At 43.0% G+C, this 13,966-nt stretch overlaps 1 protein-coding gene across 1 annotated transcript in view; it reads right to left on the reverse strand.

Annotated features, from left to right (window-relative positions):
* Positions 1–8,568: 8,568 nt before the first annotated feature.
* Positions 8,569–13,966, reverse strand: part of hbegfa (heparin-binding EGF-like growth factor a) — a 5,585-nt gene continuing 187 nt past the window's right edge. The window contains exons 1-6 of the mRNA XM_083785962.1: positions 13,849–13,966; positions 12,374–12,616; positions 11,729–11,936; positions 11,037–11,189; positions 10,724–10,809; positions 8,569–10,552 (exon numbers count right to left, since the gene is read on the reverse strand). The exon at positions 13,849–13,966 is cut by the window's right edge and continues 187 nt beyond it. Coding sequence (XP_083642088.1) covers positions 10,737–10,809; positions 11,037–11,189; positions 11,729–11,936; positions 12,374–12,616; positions 13,849–13,891 — 720 coding nt within the window. The 5' untranslated portion in view covers positions 13,892–13,966 and the 3' untranslated portion in view covers positions 8,569–10,552; positions 10,724–10,736. The remainder of the gene's footprint in view (positions 10,553–10,723; positions 10,810–11,036; positions 11,190–11,728; positions 11,937–12,373; positions 12,617–13,848) is intronic.

The raw sequence follows: 13,966 nt of genomic DNA on the forward strand, positions 1-13,966 counted from the left end.
CAATGTATTTTTGTATTCCTACATGTCTCTATAGTTTATTATTTTGGTATGATACATCTTCCATTCAGTAGTTTATTGCCGTTGAATCTGTCCTAGCGACTATCTCTTCCTCACCTCTTCTCGGGAGACTATTGCTCATTTGTACGATCTGTAGCTTGCGTGGTACCCCATGCGAGTGCTGCAACAGGGGTTGCTGGCCCCTGTTGCCCTGCCAGTCTTTCCTGGAGGTCAGCTGTCTCTCCTGCATCACCAACCTTCCTCGGTTGCCATCCAGACTTTCCTGGAGGACACTGGTTGCCCAGGGAGTTCAGTTTGTAAATACATCAAAGATGCGATTATTCATTCATTCATTCATTCATTCATTCAAGTTTTATTTATTCTCGAAATTACACTGAGTAATTAAACTCATTTTCAGTGTCGTCGAGTAATACAATATCATATAAAAAACATCACAATACATCAGAAGATCAGGAAAAGGAAAACAAAAGGTATACATATGAATTACATAGGTTACAATTACAAATAGAAGCTAAGACACATTTCAAAGGATTTAAAACGACTCAGGGGTAAGGGGTATACCAATGTGGTTTGTAAGGTCATTCCATGTATTAGGGCCACAGAAGCCAAAAGCAGATCCAAGTTCAGAGTTAACTTTTAGTACCTTGAATTTGGGGAAATGACTTGATCTGGTGTGGTAGGGTTCAGAGTCCCATTTCAGAAATGATGAGTTGTATTTAGTACAATCTCCAAGATTGGCTTTATACAAGAACAGGTGCCAATGCAGAGAGGACCAGGATTATAATCCATCTATAATGGATAAGGCCTTGGCCTGGAAGAGAGGTCATCAGGTGGTCCCCAACCTTCTTAGAGTGTTTCGACCCTTAACCACAACTCTCTCTAAATTGCCGGGTTAGCAGTGATTGGCCAAATCACTGCCCTTCTCATCCAGGCATATAATATAATTGGGAAAATACGTTTAAAAAATAAGTTATAATATAATGTTCTAGAATTCAACAAGGTACACAAGTCCTTTAAAAGTTCATCGATTTTGAGGCTAAATGTAGAACCTGCAGCCAAGTGTCAGTAGAACAATGAAGGACTGGGTCGCCCGCTGGCCAAGTGGTCCAGGCGCATGCCACATATAGGCTCTGGCGTTGCGTGTTCAAGTCCCATTCATGACGACCTTTGCTGCATTTCTCTCCCTCCCTGCACTTCCCTGTCTGTCTTCAGTAATAATAATAATAATGACAAAAGGCACAAAAACACCAAAAACAAATCGTTTAAAAAAAGAACAATGGAGGACATCACTGCTCTTATCTTCTTTTGTTCATGTACGCATTTAATGTTATATTTTTTGTCAACTGTGTGTATTAAGTGTTGCATATACAATGTTGCAAGAACAGGTTCAGTAAAACCCGAAACTTAATATCACATCATAAATAATTATGTTTCTAACTGGTATGTTATAGATGTCTTGTCTCATCATGATGCTGTAAATACATCCACAGTCATTTTGTTCACACTGCTCATATTGCTCCCACTTGGACTGACACCGCAATCCTTATATTCCCTTTTTACTTCACTTATTTTTAGCTTAATGAATCTTACTCTTATATAATGTTCTTTCCCCCCCTCCTCCTCTCTTATCTATTATATCAAATTCCTTGTATGTGAATAATATACTTGGCCGACAAAACCGATTCTGATTTAGTTGTGTGTGGCACACTGACACCTCAGCACCTCTGTATGCCATGATATAATGTCTGTCGTCACCTCATCCATCAGCGCCGCGTGGCGCGCGGAGCAGCGGCCTGGCACTTCACCCCTTCACGCCGGGGCACGAGGGAACAGCTCTGTCAAAGTCATCAGCATGTGTGCATGTGTAACACCCAAGATTCGAACCCGAGTCTCCGACCAAACATCTACCGCACTCGGACAAGAGGGACCCCCCACCTTCCCCCGCCCACACACACGCACACGCACACGCACACACACCCCGGACAGGCGAGATATTCGGCGGATATGAGCTTCGTTTAGGGCTGCTCTGCTCCATTCACAACCCCTCCCTCCCTAAAGGAGCGAGCAAATGTACAACTGTACATGGATGCATATTAATGAGGGCAGCAAATGTTCACAAATATACTGGAGGAGTGGAAATGCAGGCATGCACGCACACACCGCATGCACACGCGCACACACAAACACACACACACACACACACACACACACACACACGCACGCACGCACGCACACACACACACACACACACACACACACACACACACACACACACACAGACACACACACACACACACACACACACACACACACAAACACACAAACACGCACACACATTCATGAGTTCCAGGTAATCATATGTTGCTGTTGATTACATCCGAGTCCGGTAAACGGGATGATTAGCTTTCCAACTGTGTGTGCGTGTGTGTGTGTGTGTGTGTGTGTATGTGTGACGTGTGTGTGTGTGTGTGTGTGTGTGTGTGTGTGTGTGTGTGTGTGTGTGTGTGTGTGTGTGTGTGTGTGTGTGTGTGTGTGTGTGTGTGTGTGTGTGTGTGTGTGTGTGTGTGTGTGTGTGTGTGTGTGTTGTATGTGCGCACTTCCATATCACCGTGGAAACTACCCATTGTTGCTCCTCGCCGGGGCAGGAAGCACCTTTCCCAACAAAAACACTCTCCAAAAAAAGGCTTGTCGCCCCAAGCAACCAGCACCATCAAATGATTCACGTGCACCAGTATCTGGTGCACAGACATTAATATGTGGGTTTCATTCATCACTTCTTCGCTATATTCATCTTTACCACTTGAACGCTAGTGTCCCTATTTGGGGGAAACATTCGCCAAAAATAGCAGGTGTTGTGAGCTTGTAGATCAGCAATTCTTGGTGTCGACATTTGGTGTAAAGGGGAGAAAAGAGCGGAGTTTAACTTAGGTCCAGTTTATATAGAGTACGTTTAACTTAGGTCCAGTTTATATAGAGAGTTTAAGGACACTTCGACACTAACTCTGGGGTATTACTGTATGCTGTATGCTGATGACGTGGCCTCTACTTGGAACTGAGCTGTTATTTCAGTATGTTTATAGGCCAACAGGCTTCTGATTATAAACATATAGAAATCAGTAGCCTAAGACATTTTCCCATCCCAGCATTTGCGCCTGTAAGCTTTGGGAGCAGGCATGGATGCACACACATGAACAGACAAAGAGTAATCTGGCCTGCGACCTTAAAACGAGTTTGACACCCTTGGCTTACACTCCCAGTCACGAGGGACTTAAACTGAGTACAACTATGAAACACTAATTAAATATTTGTAGACAACCTCCAGTATCAATTACAATCAAGCAGTTTGTAGAGGTGGGTGTAAGTGATATTTATGCTTGATATTGAGATTATAAACATCGCTGTAGAGTAGAGGGAGAACGCATGCAGGATACAAGATAAACACATTAAATTGGAAGGGATGAAATAAAGAGATGAGCAGATAAATCTGGAACGATATAGAATTGAAGCTCATAAATGGGTACTCTTTCCTTATTGGATGAAATCGGTGATAGCTAGAGAGGCATGATGTTACTGAACAAACACTATGATTACTCATAAGTAACATAACAAATAAATATAACTTACAGTCCCTTTAGGAATATCTAAAGTGCTAACAAATTGTTCCTGGGATAATAGAGCTATCAGATGAAGGGGAAGTCTTGGTGTGCGATGTTTTGCTGAAAACGGTAGTGACCTTGGTGTAAAAAACAAAGCCCCAGAGATATGTGGTATGTGGCACACAATGAACCCTGGCACCTTCTGAATGCTTCCAGGGAAGGGAAACTCCTTTCCTTAATTCTGGGAATATCCCTTAATTCTCTTCTCTCTAAGAACACGCAAGAGTATACACGTAGTTAAATGCTCAGACATTTCCATGTCCCCCCATTTGAAAAGATGTTATGCCGGGGTCGACCCCCATATAGTTTTCAAAAATAGGCTAGGGTTAAAGTAGTTGAAGGTTCAAGGTTCAAGTTTCAAGGTTCAAGGTTGTACTTTATTGTTACATCATTATTCATTACATAAGAGTAAAACATATTTTTGTTTGGTTTCCTTCAGACAATGCAGCATCATAGATAATAACAACAGCAATGCAACAAAGTGCAAACAAAGTGCAAACAAATTAAAGTTTTGTGTAAACAACTTGACAGTAGGGCAGTAGGCTATCTAACTGATTTAGGAAGGTGCAGTTCAAGCATAATACTGCAGAATACTCTGGAACAGAGGGCACGCTAAGATGCGACACATTGCCCACGACTCTGTCAGACCCTTACAAGGAAGGTTCTGGAGTTATGTGGCGTTGGGCCACCGTACCGGTGGACTGCATGGCTGTGAGCCAGTGGTCCAGTGAGAACACAGAACACAGAGAGAGAAGTCCCTTGCTGTCCCTCAGTGTTGTGGCCTTTGGGTGCCTGTCAGCCCCGGGAATAGCAGCTATGTGACCATGACTACACAGCACTATTTATGTGTGCTCTGCTGCCTGACATTGAGAGGCCTGGATTATGTGGCCCCACTACTGTAAATGACAAGGCCCTGACACACTCACATGCACGCAGACACGGGGGCATGTGAGTGTGTCAGGGGTAGTCGTGTGTATGTGTGTGTGTGTGTGTGTGTGTGTGTGTGTGTGTGTGTGTGTGTGTGTGTGTGTGTGTGTGTGTGTGTGTGTGTGTGTGTGTGTGTGTGTGTGTGTGTGTGTGTGTGTGTGTGTGTTTGCACACGCGTGCGTGCGTGTGTGTGTGGCTCCTGTACAACTGTACATGTAACTGTACAAGTAAAAAAGTTCTCCAGATCCATTTGCAAGTCAGCATCTATAGCAGTTCACTTAAGGGCAAAATATATAAATATATATATCTCTCCGTACAATACACATGGCAACCTGGCAACGGGATACTGTTAGCAGACTTTATTTTGTGCCCCCAACCCCCATGCGTGCCACCACCAGCAAAACATGAAATAAACAACAGAACAACGCAACACTGCACTGTTAAATCATACAGGCAGCCAAAGAATTCTGCCCAAGGCAGAATGTAAGTGGAAACATTCTCCACACCTATAGCAGTTCAGTTGAGGGCATGAGATGCTCACTGTATACACACATTTTACTGCACGCCTACACATTTAACATAGTTTGCAGCTTTCACACATGTGCTCATCAAACGAACCAGATATGTGCACGTCGTGGGCATGGATGGTTTCATAGTCCCATGCACACATTGGAGAAATGCTGAACTGGTGTATTTTTCTTCTCCCCAGTTGCTCAACAAATGGCATGAAGAAGCCTAATTCTTGGATAAAGTCTAGGTGCCACACCCGTGCGGTTCGGTGGAACATCTGTCTTCAACTACCTCTCTCTAGGGGTGCGTGTCTGTGTGCTATCTTGTTTGTTCAGTATATATAGAGTGTATGGGAATCCGACCCACAGACACCCGTCCAAACAAACAGTCCCATAGCAAACATGTAAGCACGTGTGTTTTCGCTGTGGATATTGGCGCGTAATGGCCTGGTTAACCCAGTCATAGCATCAAGGCATTACTCCACCATGCACCCACACACACAAACACACACGCGCATGCATGCACACGCACACAAATACACACACACACACACACACACACACACACAACACACACACACACACACACACACACACACACACACACACACACACACACACACAGAGTCAGCGTAACGACATCCGTGCAGGAGGTGACTTCAGTGTGTGAGTAACGTTGTGTTGGGTCCCAGCCTGCCTTTGAGTCCAGCTGGCCCCTTTTATTTTAGTTAGAAGTATAGCCTATACTCTCTGAGTCAAAGTGCATGCGTTGCACATGGCTGCATTGTTGCATCCTGCTGGTTCTCTTCGCTGCCTGCCATGCAGTGGTGGAAAAAGTAGGCCTATACTCACTTTTTTTACCTAAGTAAAAGTATATCAATGAAATCCTACAATACAGTACAAAATGTACTTAAAGTGCCAAAAGGAAAAGTACTAATTGTGCAGAATGTCCCATTTCAAGTTAAATGTTCTCAAAATAGCAGTTGCGACGCATTGTGAGCTTGTAGATCTGCTATTGTCAAATGAAGTGGTTAATACTTAATATATGTTTTGTAGGCCTAAAAATAATCAATCTATAAATAACTAGTTACTAATGTTTTCAAATAAATCGTAGTGGAGTAAAAGTATAATATTTGGACCCGAGATACGTAGTGGAGTACAGAAGTGAAATTATTGGAAATTGGAAGTACAAACACCTCAAAATTGTACTTAAGTACAGCAGTACTACTTAAGTAAATGTACTTAGTTACTTTCCTCCACTGCTGCCATGCGGTCTGTCTGACTCTGAGCTCTGAGGAGCGGCTCAGGCCTCAGATGTTACAGTCGGTGTGTGTGTGTGTGTGTGTGTGTGTGTGTGTGTGTGTGTGTGTGTGTGTGTGCGTGCGTGCGTACATGTGTGCATGTGTGTGTTTGAACATGGCATCTGTTGTCCTGTGTGAGTAATGGTGTGGTGTGTGTTGTGGCATGATGTGTTGTGGTTTAGAGATCAGGTGTCGTGTCTCCCCCTCGTTGGCCTCTACACGCTACACATCTGTTTCCCATGGCAACGCACGTAGGCTACATACATACTGTTAATGTAGCAGGTTTGTGCATAGCCTGGGGTCCTGGATTCAAACTTTTACCTGAGTAAAAGTACTAAAGTATTGGCATCAATACTTTAAATTATACTTAAAGTACCAAAAGTTAAAGTGCAGAATGTTCCCATGTTTATCAAGTAAACTATCTTTTGTATTGTGGAGTGCAAAGTAAGATATTTGTCTCTGAGATGTAGCGGAGTCGAAGAAATGATAGACGTAGAAGTAAAGGAAAAGTACCTTAAAAGTGTACTTGAGTAGAGTAGCCTTCCACCACCACAACCACCGTCACAGCCTCCATCACAGCACTGTAACACATGACACATCCATCACTAGTTTAAAAAGCAGGTGGCTTGCGCATCACTACAGCCTCGTTTGTACTTCGTGATACAATGAAGTGTAAATTACACTTAAGGCTGTCATCAGAGGTGTCATCAGAGCTAACCACTAATATGACTAATACTGCAGTTGATCTAATGTTCTGTAAAGTGCTCTAGGGGATGCCGGGGCTTAACAGCCAATGTTTCTTTTTTTAATTTAGTTCACACTATAAGAACAAAAAAAGAAACATCCTTCACGGCTTCTTCATATACACGGCTAATGAAATCACTTGGCCTAAATTGTATTTTATAAAAAGATAATTTCAGACTTATACAGTATGTGGCTCCTTCTCTGTGGAACACAATAGTAGGCTAATTTGTTGAAGCCAATCGCAACAAAAGGAAACACTATCAGGCGATACGGCATCATTCACACGTGAAATGACCAGAGGACAGGATACAGGTGCTTTGGTTAAAAAGCATGTGCTTGCGTGTCCGAGGACAAGAGCAAACACAAATATTATGTCAGCTATAACTACAGCCCCTGAATAGGCCAAAAGGACATGTTTATGTTATCATAACCAGATTGGCCATTTTAAAATACCAAACTAATATGAGGCCATATTCAGGAAATGAATCACATTCCTAAATTTGTACCTGACCTTACTGATTACAGTTGACGTTTACAACTATAAAACTATTATACTAACACCAAAACGGCACAATATGATAATCGGTGAATAAATAAATAAAAAGAAAACCTAAATGACAAAGCCATATTTTCTGAGAAAAAATAGGTTTTATTTCTTTCTGAGAAAAAACAAAGAACCAAAACATGTTTTTTGTTTTAAACAAGAAATCACTTCAAAACTGCAGGGCAGGTTGTTTTGAAAAGCCTGAACACTTGAACTTCACATTTTAATAACAGCTTAACATGGATCTCAGAGGAAAATTAAATGAAATATGACCACTGAGAAGATCAACTCACCCTCCCCTTTAACCATGATAAGACAACGATACAGAATATTGTCGCTGCTGGGAAGAAACCTCAAACAATATGTCCAAAACTGTTACTTTTCAGTTTCACGAGATGAAGACACCGTTTTGACCTTGTCTTGGCTAATGTTGATACTTTTGTGTGATGTTGTGGTATGAAGAAGTTGGACATTGATTTACGGAAAAACTTAAAATATGGAGATGCGAGGTTTCTGCCCTACAGCAACGATATATTGTATTGTGTTTGTGTTTCAGCCCAACACTTGCTACAATGCCTTGGCCAATCAAGGCTCCTGTTTAGGATATTTGACTCCCTTCTTTTTTAACGTTCATGGCAACACAGAAACACAGAAGCAGAATGCATGGTATTTTGTTGGTTACTAAATGACATACAGAATAGCCAGACAAAACAGACCTATGCGACGTGTTATAATAGCAGACAGAGACCTGTCAGCGTAACATTTGGGCAGGACACTATACAGTATGTTGAAGTCTAATCAATAAACTGATTGATCACAGTGCTTTTAAGCAGCTAATGAGTGCCACAATCAGAGCCAGTAATCAGATATCCACAGACAAATTTAATTGTTAAATGTTACCTAATTTTTTTGCCTTTCCTTTCATCAAAATAAATAGTCTAATATCAAATATAAAAATGCCAACTGTAACATTTCTTTCTTCTTACAAACTGACAGTGCATTTTGAGTCAACGGAAGCAGTTATCTGCATAAATACAGCAAAACATAAATAAATAAATTAAAAGAAGGATTGTATAAATAAATGTTTTACAGTACACTGAAAATAATGACGAACATTGTGCAGGAAAAAATATAAAATGCTGTTTGATGAAAAACAAACAAACAATAAACAAAACAGGACAGAACAGAACTGCTCCAAGTTGACTACTCTCTCTCTGTGATTGACAACTAGAGTTCTCATCGGCCCGAAATTTGAAGCCCGGCCCGGCCATAACTGGGTCAGCCCGAAGCTCGGCCCGGCCCTAAAAATTACCATAATGTTAGGCCCGAAGCCCGACAAAGAAAAAAAAGAACGCCACTTTAATGCATGGCCAGCGCTTTTCTTTCAGTGTGTTTCTGTGTGAGAGTGAGAACGGAGTTCAATGGACTTATCGCCGAAATAAAGGATTTATGTAGCTCACGTTAGACTGTTAATGTACCATTTCCATATCATTCTAATGGATTCCATTTCCAGTGGTGGTGAGTAGCTCCCCGTTTCCTCTGAAGTGAAGCTATGTCCAAGACCCCAAGTATCGTCCCCGTTCGGTGTCCAAAAGAACAAACATAGCCTACAAAGTTTACAAACCATCCACGCACCCGCTCATGGCGTGTCTCGACAGCTTAGAGATCCGTTATTTTAAATCGGGCACATATGGAGCGCCGCCGCCGCACTGAGGTTATAATACTAATCATTTTGTAAATCAAATAGCCTGTAGTCTTACTGTGGACTGTAACATTGGTGGTCATCATACACTACAGAATTATATGGATCGGTTGGTGACAACGTTGATTAGGCCTAATGATTAGGTTATTCATCGCAGCCAGCTGGGTTTAACGAGATGGCTCAGTGCAACTGTTTTCGTCATGTTGCAGTCTATCGTGTGATAATCCGATTGATTTATAAAACATTTAGCATTATGAACTGAAGCTCATTTGGTGCGCCGCAAACCAGGGGCCAGCCAGCGGTATAAACATTAAACAACCACCCCACCGTTCAATTCTCTCTGCCTGCACAGTCAGTAATCCATTCCAAGCCCCACTGCAGTAACGCTATCCTACACTCGCGGATCGCCAGTAATGTGATCCGACGCCCGGTTCGCGAGTGTAGGATAGCGTTACTGCAATCCAAGCCCCCCGCCTCCACTCCTCCGTCTTCCTCCTGTCACAAGTGAATCGCCATAGCGCAGCCCTCTTCATAATAAATACATACTTGTAGGCTATATAGCCTACACATTACACAAATAACAGAATTGCTGTTTTTATTATAATAACATTCTTGAAAAAGGAGAAAAATAAAAAATCACGGAAAATCACAGAGCCCGGCCCGAAAATGTCGGGCCGGGCCGGCCGGGTTCGGGCAGAAAATGAGAACTCTAGTGGCAACAACAACCATAACAACAACAACAACATCATAACATATCAAAGTATCCTGTTATGTCTGAAACTCCTGGTAGTTTTGAACATAGCCAAGAAGCAGCAACTGAGTCCAGACCTCTCCTCTCCTCTCTCTCTCTCTCCCTCCCACTCATCGATCATGTCCTAATCTTCACATCCAGTCCATCCTGTGGCCCAATCGGTATTCCAGTTTCGGGCGTGCTCGTTCCATAAAAGGCCACGCGGGGCGGGGGAGGCCTTGAAAGCCGGCCAGTTTGATCCGACGGGTCCGTCCATGGGTGGGTTAGGAGTGCCACACACTAGCAGGCAGGAGCACCTGCTGCTGTTCCCTTCTTCATGTAACCTTCCTTTGTTCCAGCAGCTCCACATCCTCTGAGTCTCTCTTCCTTCTAATTTGAGGTAGAATATCCACATCTGTACCTGAAATTAATCACAGACAAAACTAATGAGACAAGCTTTGTTTGATTGAGACTGTTGGGACACTTAAATTAGTGTGTGGTTGAATTTGATTTGAATACTTTGCGTTACTTTGCGTGTGCGCATGTGTGTTTGTGTGTGTGTGTGTGTGTGTGTGTGTGTGTGTGTACTCACCCCTCTCGGTGTTTCAGTGGTTGGGCGTTAACCCCAGTTTGACCTTCTCTTCACTTTCTACGTCGTACGCTCCCCGCTTATGAAACCTGTGAGCAAATGAAACACAATGGCTTGATTTAGACCATGAATTTACCCAAACGCAAAACCATATATGTGCTTGTGCGTGTGCGTGTGCATGTGTGCGTGTGTGTGTGTGTGTGTGTGTGTGTGTGTGTGTGTGTGTGTGTGTGTGTGTGTGTGTGTGTGTGTGTGTGTGTGTGCGTGCGTGCGTGCGTGCATTCGTTTATACAGTATGTGTGTGCGTTAGACTGACCTGAGCGCCAACAGCAGGCCGATGATGGTCAGACAGAGAGAAGAAAGGACCACGGCTACGACCGCCAGGGCGGTCGTTCTGTTGTAGCCCTCCTCGCTCCGCGATCGCAGCGTGGCAAACTCACACCGCGCCCCCGAATAATTGGGATGACATCTGAAGACACGCAGAGACAGACAAAGGGAGGATGGGTTACTCATCTTTTAACAATGGACATTATCACATTTGATGACGACAGATGAGATCATACAATCAATATGTGTAATGTGGGGGAGAGATCCGCTAATGGAACGGATGTGAAGATGACGGAAGCTAATGGGCTTAGAGCGGGTGGTTCTCAAAGTGGGGTCCGTGGTCCCCCAGGGGTCCTTGTAACTTCTGTTACTCTACCAAGTATCACACAAATCCCATGAGGAACTGTATACTTAAAAAACAAGAAATGGTATATCTACATGAAATCCAGGGAATCCCCAACGAAATGACTTAAATAGCATCAAAATCGGTTTAACCACCTTAGCTTAACCACACTTTATACAAATTCAAAAATAGACGATCTACAAGCTCACAACAGCTTGTAGATCTGCTATTTTTTAAACATCTTTTCAAATGGGGGGGGGGGTCCTTGACATGAAATCGTATGAGAGCCAGTGGTGTAGAGGACAGAAGCATGGATGAATAGGAGGTGGACTACTTACACACAGGCTGGGAAGTTGAGTTCCCGGTGAAACTGGCAGGTGCCGTGAATGCAGTAGTTCTTGTACTTCTTCAGACATGGATTCCTCTTCCTCCCTTTGCCCTTCCCTTTCCCCCTCTTCCTCCCATTTCCTGTCCCCTTCCTCTTCCCCTCTGTCTTTCCCGCGTCCAGAATGGGCGAAGGGTCATTGGGCTTACTTGACATAGCAACTGAAAACAACAAACAAACAAACAAACAAAAAAATGAATACATGTGATGTATAATAACGATAGCAATGTTATCCACGTGACCGAGATGTGAGTCATTTCAAAATATTATCTTCCAGTAGCAATGAACTGTGATTGATTTATGTTTTGACAAAATTATTATTTTTATGTTGATGAGTTAATATTTATGATATGGGTAGGTTGAAACTAAGTAAAAAAAAAAAGAGAGAGAGAGAATTAAAAGAAAATCTAAAACGACAAGTTAAAAAAATAAATGTCTCTTTCCTTATGACAGAGTTTATTTTCCTACATCATGTGCCTGATTTTGAACTATTGTCTGTTTGTTGTGCCTGCTTGTATGTCGATTTATATTGTGGGTGTGAATAATCAAGTGAAATTAAAGTAAAGTTTCGCCCCCAAAACAAACAATGTTGACGTACCTCGCGGTACTTCCACCTCGTAGTCTCCGGACAGACCGTAATCGTCTTCCTCGTCGCCATAGTCGTAATACTCTTCGTCCTCGTCCTCGTCGCCGTACTCCGCCGGCATGGCGACCCCCGTGCCGGCGTCGGGCTCTGTCCTGTCGTTGCGCGTGGTGTCCATCAGGGTGATGACGGCCGTGTGATGCTGCCTCTCTGTCTCATACCTGTCCACAGCCGCGCCGCTCGCCAGTCGAGACGCCACTGGAGGAGAAAAGACAGAAAAACTTTAGTATCGTCAAACCCCACGTGGTCGAGCGGAGTCCCTCAGGGCTCTATATGAGTGCATGTTCTGTTTTATGTTATTGTGGGGAAATCTTTTGCTGAAAATAGCCGAGCTCACAGTGAGCTTGTCGATCTGCTATTTGCTGGATGCTGGGGTATAAGTGGTTCAAGTTCAAATTTGTGATTGATTGATCGATTGAATACTTTATTTGCAAAAAAGTACAGAGGTACAATTATACAATAATGCTTAAAAGAATAACACAAAAAGCCCTGCGGGAGCTTGTTTACATTGTGGTCCTATGTATTCAATAAATCAAGTGGGGTCCAGGAAACCCCCAAAGGGTCCTTGAGGGAATTCCACTGGGGTATACCCCCAGGCTAAATGATTAATAGTTGACATTAACCAACTGAGCCCTTGCTGGTCTGTGCCTCTGACAGCATATAATGGTTTGATTCTATTTGTGCACTGCCAGAGTTTAATTAACATTGATGCCAATCTACAGTGTATAGATGGGATGCCAGATATATTAAATTGGGGTGTCCGTCCGTGGCCTAATGCATGGGAGGCCCTTCAAATAGGTTAAGGGTGAGAATCACAAGGCTATATAATAACGTATCAAAGTCCAACTGAAGAACAAACTCGAATATTGGTCATTATTCAGCTTATAAATAATTAATATAGGGGTGGAGTCAGGCGTGGACAAGTTGAAACATGCTCCTGAGTCCTGTCTGCCTCCAGGTGGGACGTCCAGTTCCAATGTGACTGAGAGGGGATCTTTTGGCTTAGGAAGCTGGACTTTGGCACATAATTATGTTACTATGTGCTCACACAAAAATCACATAGACAGACCGTTAGCTAATGTCGGGCAAGAATACAGGATAAAAATAAATGTATCCAGTTACATAAAGCATGTTCTAAAATAGAAGAGATGACCCCGTTAGCTCCTGAATAGAACTTCACATCATGAAAATCATCGTCGGCACGTTTGAGAAGGTCATGCCTGTGGTGGCATGGCTGGGTAGTTCACACTAATAAACAACAGTTATAGCCCCTATAGACTCGAGCCAGCCGTTCTACCAGGGCACAGTGTAGTGTGTGAAATAAATAACGAAGCGTCTTCGCATCATAAAGGCAGTCAGTCAGTGAATTGTGCTCACTATTAAGTCACTATATGAAAAGAAAACACGAGCTCTGCTTTTTAAGAACTTACCGAAGGCGTGGATGAGCAGGAGCGCAACTCTCAAAATCCTCATGTTGTTTGTCTTCTTTCAATAACTTCTGGGACTTCTGTGAGAAAACCAAAGTAGGGGGGAAAAAACCTGCTGGAT

Source organism: Protomyctophum parallelum, assembly GCF_964188405.1.
Source record: "Protomyctophum parallelum genome assembly, chromosome: 16".
Classification (NCBI taxonomy): Eukaryota; Metazoa; Chordata; class Actinopteri; order Myctophiformes; family Myctophidae; genus Protomyctophum; species Protomyctophum parallelum.